The sequence below is a fragment of the Antechinus flavipes genome, chromosome 3 (genome assembly GCF_016432865.1).
Source record: "Antechinus flavipes isolate AdamAnt ecotype Samford, QLD, Australia chromosome 3, AdamAnt_v2, whole genome shotgun sequence".
In the NCBI taxonomy this organism is placed as follows: Eukaryota; Metazoa; Chordata; class Mammalia; order Dasyuromorphia; family Dasyuridae; genus Antechinus; species Antechinus flavipes.
This window is the reverse complement of record NC_067400.1, coordinates 171,503,034-171,516,055: the sequence shown is the minus strand read 5'-3', so window position 1 is coordinate 171,516,055 and position 13,022 is coordinate 171,503,034. Positions and strand designations below refer to the sequence as shown.

General features: G+C 35.0%; 1 protein-coding gene across 1 annotated transcript in view; it reads right to left on the bottom strand.

The window, feature by feature from the left end:
* MCF2L (MCF.2 cell line derived transforming sequence like) overlaps nt 1–13,022 on the bottom strand; it is a 249,890-nt gene that overhangs the window by 130,504 nt on the left and 106,364 nt on the right. Inside the window, 1 exon segment of the mRNA XM_051984227.1 lies at nt 2,687–2,770. Within this exon segment, the coding sequence (XP_051840187.1) occupies nt 2,687–2,770 (84 nt within the window).

Genomic DNA, 13,022 nt, shown 5'->3' with positions numbered 1-13,022 from the left:
AATTATGGTACAAGAATGTTATGATCAGCAGGATGATTTCAGAGAGGCCTGTAGAGATTTACATGAACTGATACTAAGTGAAATGAGCAGAACCAGGAGATCACTATACACGGCAACAAGACTATATATCAATTCTGATGGATCTTCAACAATGAGATGATTCAAACCAGTTCCAATTATTCAGTAATGAAGAGTGCCATCTACAACCAGAGAGAGGACTGTGGGAATTGAGTGTGGAACACAATATATTTCACTCTTTCTGTTATTGTTTGCTTGCGTTTGTTTGCCTTCTCAGGTTTTTTTTTTCCTTTCTATATCCGATTTTTCTTGTGCAGCAAGATAACTGTATAAATAGGTATACATATATCGTATTTAACATGTATTAGACTACCAGTCATCTAGAGGAGAGAGTGGGGGGAATGAGGGAAAAATTTGGAACAGAAAGTTTTGCAAGGGTCAATGTTGAAAAAATTACCCATGCATATGTTTTGTAAATAAAAAGATATAAATAATAATACATTAAAAAAAGTCTAAGCCATCATCTCTGGACCACTGCAATAGCCTATTGTTTGGCTATGCTACCCTAAGTTTCTCCTCATTCTCTACTACTCAACAGTCAAATTAGTCTCTCTAAGACTCAGGCTAACCATGAGCCAGAGCTATGTCATCTCTTTATTCAGTCAGTACTAGAGGCTCTTTTTGACCCTGAAGTTCAAATACAAAATCCCCTGATTTTTAAAGCTTTTTACAACCTAGCCTCTTCCTAGCTTTTTAATCTTCTTATACCTCACTCTTCTCCACACTCTGTGTCATCTGCACAATCCAGTGACAATGGTTCCTCAGCAATTCTTAAAATAAGATGCTCCATCTCCCAAATCAAGACATTTTCATTGGCTGTTTCCCATGTTTAGAATTCTATTCTTTCTCTAACTTTCGGCTTCTTTAAAGTGAAATATAAAGTGTTCCCTTCTACCAGAAGATTCACCATTGAGAGAAATGGTTTTTAAATAATCAATTATTAATATTGGGGAGATTTGAGATTTTTTTCCCTTCCTAGTTCTACATTCTCTAACAGGTAAAAATCAGCCTCTAAAGAATAGGACTAATAATAAGATTGGATTTAATATTCTCCTCAGTCTTGTTCAGACATCTCATCACTGAGTTTTGTGTTTTACTGAGGTTTGGATGGGGAAACTGTAGACACTGTGAAGAATGTGAAGACACCCTTTAGATTGCTCAAGACTGAGGGTGGTGATTTAGGAATAAGAGTGATATATTCAAAGTCATGTTCTCCAACCCCTCATTAGAATAAGACCATATTTGATTATCATATTCACTTTCTCATTGCTTTTTAATTGAAGTTGATTGTCACCTGTTAGGAACATCCATCTTCCAAGAGCATATAAACATCAAAAGGTCCCCATGAGTGGCATTTGGTTTATGAGAGGAGGCTAAATGGCCATCCTTTTATTAATTATTCACTAACCACAATTAATAACATGATGAATTATCCAGAAATTATGTCTCTAACTTTTTAGACCTCACTAGTACTATCCTTATGTTGATGACCTCCAATTTATGTCTACATGTTGTTTCTGCACAATTTTTTTCACACTGTCTCACCTGTTAGAATCTGAGCTTCTTGGCAGCAGGAACTGTCTTTTGTCTCACTTTGTACTACCATTTCTCAGCATAGTGCCTGGCACATAGAATGTACTTAATGCATGTTGATTAACTTAATAGAATGTTCCTCCCATGTTTCTTATGAGAATAAAATAAGATCCTATTGACTCTGCTTAGATAAATGTGAGTGCCGCTGCCAGAAAGGCTCAGAGGCATTATAGGAACGAAGGAGTTATGGGACAACATTCATAAGCTGAGTTAAGATAGAACTGAAAAATCCAATTGGACAATGACTTTAATTGCATGTCCCTCTTCCCTTCTTTTTCAGGGCAGCTAGATGATACTATAGATAGAGCTCTGGGGCTGGAGTCAGGAACATCTGAGTTCAAATCTAATCCTTATTAGCTATGTGACCTCAGATAAGTCAATAACCTCCATTTGTCTCAAATTCCTTAATTCTAAAATGGAGATAACAAGTTACCGCACAGGGTTGTTCTCAGGATCAAATGCGCTGGTGTGTATTAAACACTACATAAATGCTTATTTCTTTCAAATTATCCTCTACTCTGACAGCATGTTTTGTGATGTGCATTATGTTTTGTTCCCACCACCACCAATTCACTGGACAGAGCTTTTCCTACATCTTAACACAGAATCAGACAAAATAGAGTTTATATCTCTTACCCAGTCCATATAATAGAACTTAATCAGAACAAAATTAAGTTTCTAGATCTCTTCCTTTCTTGAGTTTCAGGAATGATATTTGAATACATTTTTCACTGTTACAAATTCTAGTTAGAGAAGTTGACTGGGAATTGATGAAGCACTGGGTCTGAATACTCATAAATCGGGTTGTCAGAATTGGAAAAACCAATAGCACGAGTTCTTGATGTGACAAATATAGTTAATAGTCAATAAGCAATAATTAAGCATTTACTACGTGACAGGCAGTGTGTTAAGCTCTAGGGATAACCAGAAAGGCTTTTGAGGAACTCACACCTTTAACTGGCTGCCCCTTCCTCCCTCCCATCTCCCATTTGGAAAGTGCATTTTCCACACTTACCAGACAGGTAAGCAAACTGCTTTTTCAGTTGATCTTCAATATCGGCGGCATAGAGGGGAGCGATATCTTGGTGCATGATTTCATCTGAAGAGAAAACAGAAAACACACACACTGTCATTTAATGGAAAACTTTACCTCATCTTCTATAAAATTGCCAAGTCCAGATTAACCAACCACACACAGAGCCACGCATGTCTAAAAACACCTAAGGGTGAATTGTCACGTGTCTGGAAAAAAGGAATTCCAGTTTCCAGCTCAGGGGAATCTTTGTCTCTGAATGATCTGAAGCTACAACCCTGGCATATCCCCAAGGCTTTAATAACCATGTGGAGTTATGTGTGAGAAGAGGGATATAGCCATCACAGACTCGAAACTTCAGGAGTCTTCTGTTTTTCTCAGTAAAAGAAAAGCCTTTCTATGTAAATATTCATTCTTATTCTCTTTCTTTCCCTCTTTCCTCTTATCCTCCTACCCTCTCTCTTTTTACTTCTCCCTTTTTCCCCCCATTCTCCCTCTTCTTATTCATCCCTCTTATTCTCTACTTCCCTTTCTTATTCTCACTCCTTTTTCTCTTATTCTCCCCTGTTATTTCTTCTCCCTTTCTTATTCTCTTCCTCTAATTCCCCCTTATTCCTTTCCCTTTCTTATTTTCTCCCCTTTCTTATTTATCCCCCTCTTTTCCTCTACCCCCCTCATTCTTCCCCTTTCATTCTCCTTTCCTCTCCATTATTTTGCACCCCCTTTTTCTCTTAAGTTAGAAGGGAAATTCCTCTGCTGGGGGTTCTATGGGAACTGCTTAATTGCTGCTTACACACTTTCTCCAGTAATACCTCACAGAAACAGTTCCCCTTTATCCAATTGTGAAGCAATTCCAACAGCTACATCAAAGTGGAGATTAAATGAGGGTCAGGGGTTAGTTATCTCATTTGATCCTTCCCTACAACACTGTCTAAATTAATAAAAAAGATATTATCTTATAAGGTTGATCTTATAAGTGGAGTGATTTTATTTTCCACAGGGAAGAAGAAAGAGTGACTACATTTTACTAACTCATTAAAATAGGTAAATGAGACTATTTCTTTAAGCAATGACTATGTATTCCCTACTTCTTCAGCTCTTAGAGGCTGAAGGCCTTTTGATTCAAGATCAGGAACTTTTACCATCATAATCTGTTAAGGTAGGTGCCAAAGTAAATTAACAGCCAAAAAATGATGGCCAAATATTAATTAGGCAGAGGAAAAATGTGGACCTTTACAAAATGGGTCCTGGAGTCAGAGGATTTAGTGCCTATTATCTATTAATACAGGCAAGTGACCTTAGTCTAGATACAATGACCATTGCAGATGCAAGTATAGTTTCCCTGAGCTTCCTATCTGTAAAATGAAATAGCTTCCAAGGTCTAGAATGAACCCTATGAAGTCAAAGTGTATGGTCAAGGAATTGAGAATTCTTCATTGGGTTTTCCCAGAACAGACCAAAAGCTAGTTAGTATTAGTATCTTTTCCAGGAAATGCAGAAGTAGAGTCTAGAGCAGAGGCTTTTAATCTGCGGGCTCATAAGGAAGAGAGGGGAGAGCAAAAAGAGGAACTGTGGCGACAGGGGTAGAGAACCTTTTTCTGTCATGGGCCATTTGGATTTTTATAACATCAATCGAACTACACAAAATAATCAACTTAGAGAACTTAAGCACAGCCCTTCATCACTTCAATCCCATTCACTTGTATGTTACGGTATCACCTCTCTGATTTCTTAGCCGCCCTTCAAGAAGGAAGCAAAACAGTAACAAGAACCAGCTTAGTGAGCAGTACCACTTATCCCTTTCATACCAAGATTGATATATCACAGGTTGGTAATAAGGAATCAAAAGAAAATTTTTGGGGATTTTTGCAGAAGCTGCTTAGTATATGCAAAGGCCAGTAAAAGATAACAAAAAAGGTTTTATACATATAAAAATATATATAGAGAGAGAATCGTGTAATATAAACATATTTTATCTTTAATACCAAAATAATTCAGACTTCTTCTCTGGTATGAAGGGAAGACCAAAATATTTTAGGTAAATTTTTCTAGATTGTGAGGGCACTAAAAGCCCCTCACTCTAATGTGGAAAGGATAACTATACTTGTTCAGTAGTTTTTCATTCATGTTCAACTCTTCATGACCCAATTTGGGATATTCTTGGCAAAAATAGTGGAGTAATTTGCCCTTTCCTTCTCCAGTTCATTTGCTTTTTTGTTCAATTTAATAAGTATCTGAGGCCAGATTTGAATTCATAAAGATAAGTCTTCCTGATTACAATCCCAGTGGTCTAATCACTAAACAACCTAGCTGTTCTTTGTATTCAGGAGCAAGGATCCTTTTCTATTATCCCACCAAGGTAAAGAACATGTTGCTGTTCAATTGCTATAGTTATATCCAACTCCTTGTGACCCTATTTGGGGTTTTCTTAGTGGAGATAATGAAATGCTTTGCCATTACATCTCCAGCTCATTTTATAGATAAGAAAACTGAGGGAAATAGATAAAGGGATTTGCCTGTAGTCACACAGATACACACAGTATCTGAGGCCAGGTATGAACGCAAGATGATTCTTCCCGGCTTCATACCAGATACTCTATATACTATACCACCTAACTACTCTAGCAATATATACAGTAGTCCACATATTAAGCTTTAGGTCATCCTCCTAGGATTTGCGAAACAGCCAAATTGTAGCGGGGTTCCTGCACCATATATATGCACTGGGCTCAGTCCTCCAAGGCTGTCTTTTTTTTCCTGAGGCAATTGGGGGTTAAGTGACTTGCCCAGGGTCATAAAGCCAGCACGTGTTAAATGCCTGAGGTCACATTTGAACTCAGGTCCTCCTGACTTCAGAGCTGGTGCTCTATCCACTGCACCAACTACTAGCTACTCCTTATCTCATTTTTTTTTTTTTTGTATTTGGATACCCAAACCCTGGCAGAATGCCCGGCACATCATAGATTCCTAGGAAATGCTTATGGATAAAAAATGTAGATTATGAAGGGGAAACTCCCTATCCCAAATTTGGGAGGAAAGTCCTCATTGTAAACCAAAAACCTCACCAGAAAATTAGTAGGTTAAACATGGAAAAATTATTATTCACTTCCTCTTGAATTCAGCTTATGGCTCACATGAATTATTGGTTTTTCTTGACTATTTCTGTACTCAAACCACACTGCTGTAGTAAATGGATCTTAAAATGCTTTGTTCCATTTTCACTTATAGACACAGAATAACAAGTATATTAAAATGTTTTATATTATTTTATTATTTTAATAAACCTTTTGTCTTAAATGATTTTCACTTCTGAATTTTTCCCTTTCCCACACCTAGCAGATTATTCTTTGTAATGATGACAACAAAAGTAATAAAAAGTAGAATTTTTAAAATAATTAGTTTTTAATTGAAAGGCAACTCCCCTTCACCCCTAGACTTTTTCCATTCTTTTATCTGGAATATTTTAGCCAAGTACTTGATTTCTTTTGCTTTCTATTCATAGGAAATGACTCGGGAAATCTTTTGATTCAATCCTTGTATTTCACAGATTAGGAAAACATAATGGGAAATAGAAAGAGGTTTATCTGAACCCAGCTTTCTTAAACTACCAACACTTTCATTCCTATATTCCATACCTGCATCTCCAAAGGTCACTGTATTTAGATTAAGGCTGCTACTCCATTGCATAGTGAATGTTTGGGGGCCAGTAATAACACTGGCTAACTAATTCTATCTTTATCTATGTAGCATGCCTGGCTACTCAGCCTTTTGCAAAATTATCAAATAATTGAATTACAAATAAGCTACATGGCACAGTGAATAGTTTTAGAGTTCAAATATAGTTTACAAGCTGTGTCTGTTTCTTCATCCATAAAATAATATAATAATATAATGACACCTAGAAAGTGTTGTGGTGATAAAATCAGATATTTGTGAAACACTTAGTGTAGTGCCTGACACATGTTAAACACCATATAAATATTAGCTACTTCTTGGTGTTCAGTTGTGTCCAAAAGTACATGGAGTTTTCTTGGCATAAATAACCAGAGTGGTTTTCCCTCCCAGTGTGTCCCCATTTTACAGATGAGGAACTGTGGCAAATAGGGTTAAGTGGTTTGCCTAGGGTGACATAGCTAGTGTTTAAAGATGAATTTGAACTCAAATCTTCCTGACTCTAGGTCCAGTGCTTTATTCACTGTACCACCAAGCTGCCCCTGTTAACTATACTATTTCCCTTATGACCACTAATTATCCTACTTCCCAAATCTGAAAACAGTTATGGACATTTAAATTTTTTTCTGAAAAGAGATATTAACAGCAGGATGGATTTTTAAAAAATTACTTTAGCATATAATCCTTTACAATAGCAAGTTCTTCCATGCTAAGTACATTAAGGGGTAATTTTTATTATTTATCATTGTAATTTAAATCACCTTTGCCATGTTTATCCCATAATCAAGAATGATTCAGCAATCTGAAACATTAAAAAAAAAAAAACCTAACAGTAAAATAACACCCAGATGTCACCAAAAGTATGTTGGTTCAACATATTCAGCTTCAGAATTGAATTATTCAATCTACAATTCAATTATTCACTCAAAGTTTAGAATGAGAAACCATTTTGAGTAGGATTGAAAGAAATTAGGAATCAGAGTTTTTAAAGGTTTTTAGCTTCTAATTGATTGATTTCACTTTATATTGGGCTCTGAATAGTCCCTGGAAAGAAGAGAATTTGAAATGGGGGCAAGAGGCTGGTTAAGATAAAAAACAAGCTAGCTAAGAAGACAAAAGCAGTAGTTACAAATTTAAGGGTTTTTTGGATAACAAGTAACAGATCCCATCCCCCTTTCACATCTCCAGGGTCTCATTGAACTCATGTCAAATTTCCAAGAACAGGAAATGGGGTCAATTAGCCATACTGATTTAATAAGAGGGTTCAAGAAAGACATCATCAAGTCACAGTGTGTCTCTGTGTCTGAGTACAGTACATTACAGATAATAAAGCAATTTAATAACATTCCTGTCTTAGCACAGAAATTAATAGAGAATTCTAAACAAGGAAGTTATTTTGTGACCAAAAAAAATTCTGATTTAAGAAAAGGGAAAACTCAGAGAGGTTAACCATTCTTTATATGAACTGAAAGATTAGATGATGAGCGAGCAAGGGCTTCCTTGCCTGAGGTACTGTGCTATGCTCCTCACACTACACTCTTCAGATTTTATATTGTTAATACATTATAAATCAGTAAGTGCCAAATTCAAAACCAATTGAGTAAATAACTGAAGTACCAAAAAGTAAAAGCTTAAAATTTGCCCAGAAAGCAAAAATGATGATCAAAATAACAAGCATTATTCCTCAGGCCTTACAGTGGCTGTGGAGCTACCATCTTTATTAAGGAGCTGTTATACTGTGAATTGTGGTATGATTAAGGCGAGAAAGACAATATCAATGAAAAAACAAAATAGAAGGATATTATTGAAATCAATCAGCTTCAAACATCCTAACTTTTTAAGCCTGTGGCAAAGTACCATTATACTCAGCAAGCAATCCAGTAGTTAAATAACTGTCACTGAAAGAGTTAAAATGGAAAGCAAAGATGTTTATAGTTAGTTTTAGAAGACACTGAAAGATCTGATTTAAGCTATAAAGATGTTTTAAATTTACATAGATATCAATCAATAAGCATTTATTAAGCCTTACTATGTATGAAGCACTATGTTATGATTCAGCATATAAAAAGACAAAAGTGAAATTAGATCCTAGCTTCAGAAAGCTTATATTCTAGGGGAGGAGACAACATGTATACATAAAAGTATATGCTAATTTGTTTGTTATTTAGACCTTTTAAAATTATGACTGACTCTTTGTGACCCCATCTGGGTTTTTTTTTTTTTTTTTGGGCAAAAATAACAGAGTGATTTGCCATTTCTTTCATCAGCTTATTTTACAGATGAGGAAACTGAGGCAAATGGGGTTAAATGACTTGTCCAGGGTCCCACGGCTGTATTTGCATTCAGGAGGACGAGTCTTCACACTCTCTGCTCTACATATGTAGAATATGTAGAACATATGCACATACATATACATACACACACAGTTTAAAAAAAAAGTTTTGGTAATGGGTATATGGTATACTGGTAACTGGGTAGGACCAGGAAAAACTTCATTTAGAAGGAGAAAATTAAGCAGAGTCTTAAAGGAAACCAGGATTTTAAAATAAGGAATGAAGTTTTCCTAATCAGCTAGAAACCTGTTGTAAGATTTTGTGGTTTTGATAGGCCATTTATTTTAAATATGGAATTCTATCACTTTCATACCACACACTGAAAAATACATGCGGTAATTAATAGATTCTCTTTCCCAAATGTCTCCCAAAGTAATGACTTTTCTTTCAGAATCTTTCCCTTATAAGATTAGGTGTTTTTTTGAACTACCCATTTCACTAGAAATCACTTTGTAAAGATGATTCAGGTCTAGGATGATACAGAGGAAGTAGAAATAGTTCTATAGTGAAGAATCTGAGTTCAAATTCTGCTTCCAATGCTTCCTACTTTAACCTCCCTGAACCTCAGCTTCCTCAGGTGTAAAAGGAAGTAAATATATATTAGATGACCCTATGAGATTTCCTCCAGCTCTAGGTTTACAATCCTATGGCCTTTAAATTTTAATTTAATTTTTTTCAAAGAATAAAAATATATTTCTTTATCTCCCACAATTAGAAAAAGAAAAAAAAAGATGGAATCCTTGTAATAAATATGCATAGTTGAGCAAAACAAAACTCCCACATTTTCCATGTTCAAAAATTTGTTTCTTTTGTACTCATTTCTCTTCAACAAGTCAACAATGCAATTTATCTCAGTTTTTTGGAATCACAGTTCATCACTGTACTGATTAGGGCTCTTCATTTTATCTTTACAATGTAAAGAGTCTTCTTGTTCTGCTCACTTCATTCTCTATTGGTTCATACAAGTCTTTGCAGGTATTCAAAAAAAAAACACCCCACAACTGTTTCTTTTATCATTTCTTACAATGCAATAGTATTATCCCATTATATTACCATAACATAATATGTTTGGCCATCGCCCAATTGATGGGCATCCCTTTAGTTTCCAGATTTAGGCCACTACAAAAAGAGCCATTACAAATAAGTTTGTACATATGGATCCTTTTCTTTTTTATTTGACTTTTTTGGGATATAAACCTAGTAGATATATTGTTAGATCAAAGGCAATGCATAGTTTAGTAACATTTGAGACATAATGAATGCATGATCCTAAAATCTTAACATGAGTTATTAGAGCATGAAAAACTCATAAGTGACAGGAAAAAATTCATAATACAATCCTGAAGTCTTAAAATTTATTACAGAAAACTTGGCTGTAGTTACTAGTGAATGTACTTACAAGAATAAAGACATTTTTTCAGATTCCTAATGATGCCAATGAAAGTCATATGCCTACAGATATAGTTGAAGCACTTAAAATAAATGCATTAATTTTGAAAGGGGGGGAGGGAAATAACAGATCCATTAGTACTATAAACTCCTTAGGAGCAAGGGCTATCTTCTACCATTTTTTAAATCCCCAATCCTTAGCAAAGTAACACCATGTGCAAATCCTTATTGATTGACAAGTAATCTTTTATTGAGAATTTTTTGGGTTATATGTAAAGCACTGCTTGGTACCAGGGGAGACAGAAATATAATATATATCTCTCACTTAACATTTTTATAATGTTAAGATAAGCAATACAAAGCAGCATTTTTTTCATTATTATTTACTCTGCACTTTTCCTGTTCATCTCATTTCTCTTTCTTTCTCCTTAGTGCACATCTGTGACCCACACCATTGCTCATGCATGCCTTCTGAAGCCAAATTTTGCGCATTACAATAATGGAAAACAACTTTTAAAAAAGAGAAATCTATTATTTCCATAGTATTTAATTAGAAGGCTGTGTTTTATATATGTTTGGATTCATAGGGATAAACCAGATGATTCTTCAATCATGAGCCTACATTTTAAAATATCAAGCCAATAAATCCAAGCCAAAACTGAATTGTTATCCCTTTTTCCACAGTCTGTTCCATTATGTCAACATTTAAAACAGCATTATTTCATCATATTTTCCCTAAAAATCTTTATTTTCAATCTAGTTTTTCTCTTCTATCTAGGATTTTTTTGGGGGAGGAGAGAAAGCGTGGGTTATAAAATCCAACTTTATTTTATAAAGGCTTCTATGGAGTTCTAAGCTGATATTCCTTACTTAGTTTTAAGAAGCCTTGAAACTTTGATGTTACAATAGGATTTCTCTTGCTTTTGATTTTAGTTTTGTTTTAAATACCCAGAAAAATCTAGTAGACTCATTGCAAGTGAAAAATGATTATTTGCAATTGTTAATTCAGCCTAATGGAGCTGTCAGTGGGGCTCTCTTTACTTTTTCCTATCAGATGACAAGGAATAACATTCTTCTAACCAAGGCCACATTGCTAGAACAGCCACATTGCTCAGTGATTAAAGTATTTTAGTTAATTTTCTTTAGTTTATATTGTAGGAAAAGAAGTTCATGGTGTTTGAGAACTGACAGGAACCTTAGGGGTCATTTAATCCTCAGCTTCTTCAATTGAAGTTCACAACTCCATTATGTAACTGAATATGGGGATCATAAAATTATGATTTATTACCAGTAAATATTTGACTTGTATGCCTATTTTATATACTTATAAATCGGGGGTCATGTAAAAATTTCTCAGGCAAAAAGAGATTACGAGCAGAAAAAGTTTAAGAAGCTTTGACTTAATCTAATGCCCTCAATTTTTTTTATTTGTTAAATTACGAATTCAATAATAACCTCCTATTTATTTTGGAAATGAGGGAAGGGAAGTCTAGCAAAGGGAAGTAACTTCCCTATCTTCCTCTCTGAAAAACAAAAGCTGAAGAATTCAACCCCTAAATTTCTTATGATGTTCTGTCATTGATATCTCTAAACTATCAAATTATAGGACAGAAAAAAAAATCAAGTATTAGGGTTTGTTTTTAATCTTTAAAATCCAGTGTTTCTATTTCTTTTCAGTTTGTAAAATGTAAACATCCTACAATAGGCAAAAATTATGGAACAAGTCATGCAAATCTTTAACTTGGAAGTCAGTGTAGGAAGTTACCTACAAAAATAAAAGTAATTCTTGTTTGCATGGAGTTTCAAAGTTTACAAATGGGTTACATTCCAAAAGTTAGTTTATAGATCAGTCGTCTGGAACTCATAGTGTATCACAGAGCAATATTCTACTTTGTGGTTAGATGCCCCATGCCAGGGCACCAAAGTTTATTCAAAACATAATATACTCAAGAGTATCATCCCAAACTCATATAATGGCTGACACTTGTCAAGTTAAGAATATATGAACATTTACTAACATAATAATCTATGGGAACACAATTCAGATCTCCAATATCTGAAGTCAGGAGAAAAAAGATTCCTCTCCATAAGATTCCCCACACTGGAGGCGGAAGATTTTAAGAGTATAAAACCAGAGGTAAACACCCACCTGATGTGAGTAGCTTTTTTCATTTTTATTTCAACATAAGGTAGTAAAACAGTAGGTAGTGATTCCCATGAAGGATAGAAGGGTGAACTCCCTGTTGCTAGTCTTTTTATGTTAAGTTCATTCATTCAACATCTCCTTTTTGAGCTCTTATGTCCATCCATTTTGAGAAGAAGAGCAAAGACATAAGGGATTTGATAAGATTAGCTCTCTACAGACATTTGCAATTTTGTCTATATACACGAAACATTTATAGACAAGAAATGCCATAGGAGGTCAGAGAAAAGGTGTAAGAGAAAAGACATATAAAGAAAGTGGCATGTGATCTTTACCGTGAAGGCTCTGAATAGGTGAAATAAGATTGGATCAGAAGGGAAGGGACCACACCCCAGATGTCCTTGAATGCTAGGCTGAGGAGCTTGACTTTCATACTATGGGCATTTGGGGGAAGGAGAAGAGTTATTAAAGAATGCAACAAAGGAATGAATCTGCGGTAAAGTATAGGACTGACTAAAGTGGAAAGAGATTATAGGCAAGCAGATGAGGTAAAAGGCTGCAGTTTTAAGGACTTGGAACCTTTCCTGGTAAGTATTAATTCTATCACTTCCTGAACTCTGAAATTTTGTTAGAAATTGACATAAAAATGGCTGGGGTCCCACAAGAATTCTTGGACAAAAGGGGGTCATGAGTGGAAAAAGTTTAAGAAGCCCTGTTCTTTCTTTCTTTCTTTTTTTTAATTGGCTTTTTATTTTCAAAATATATGCAAAGGTACTTTTCA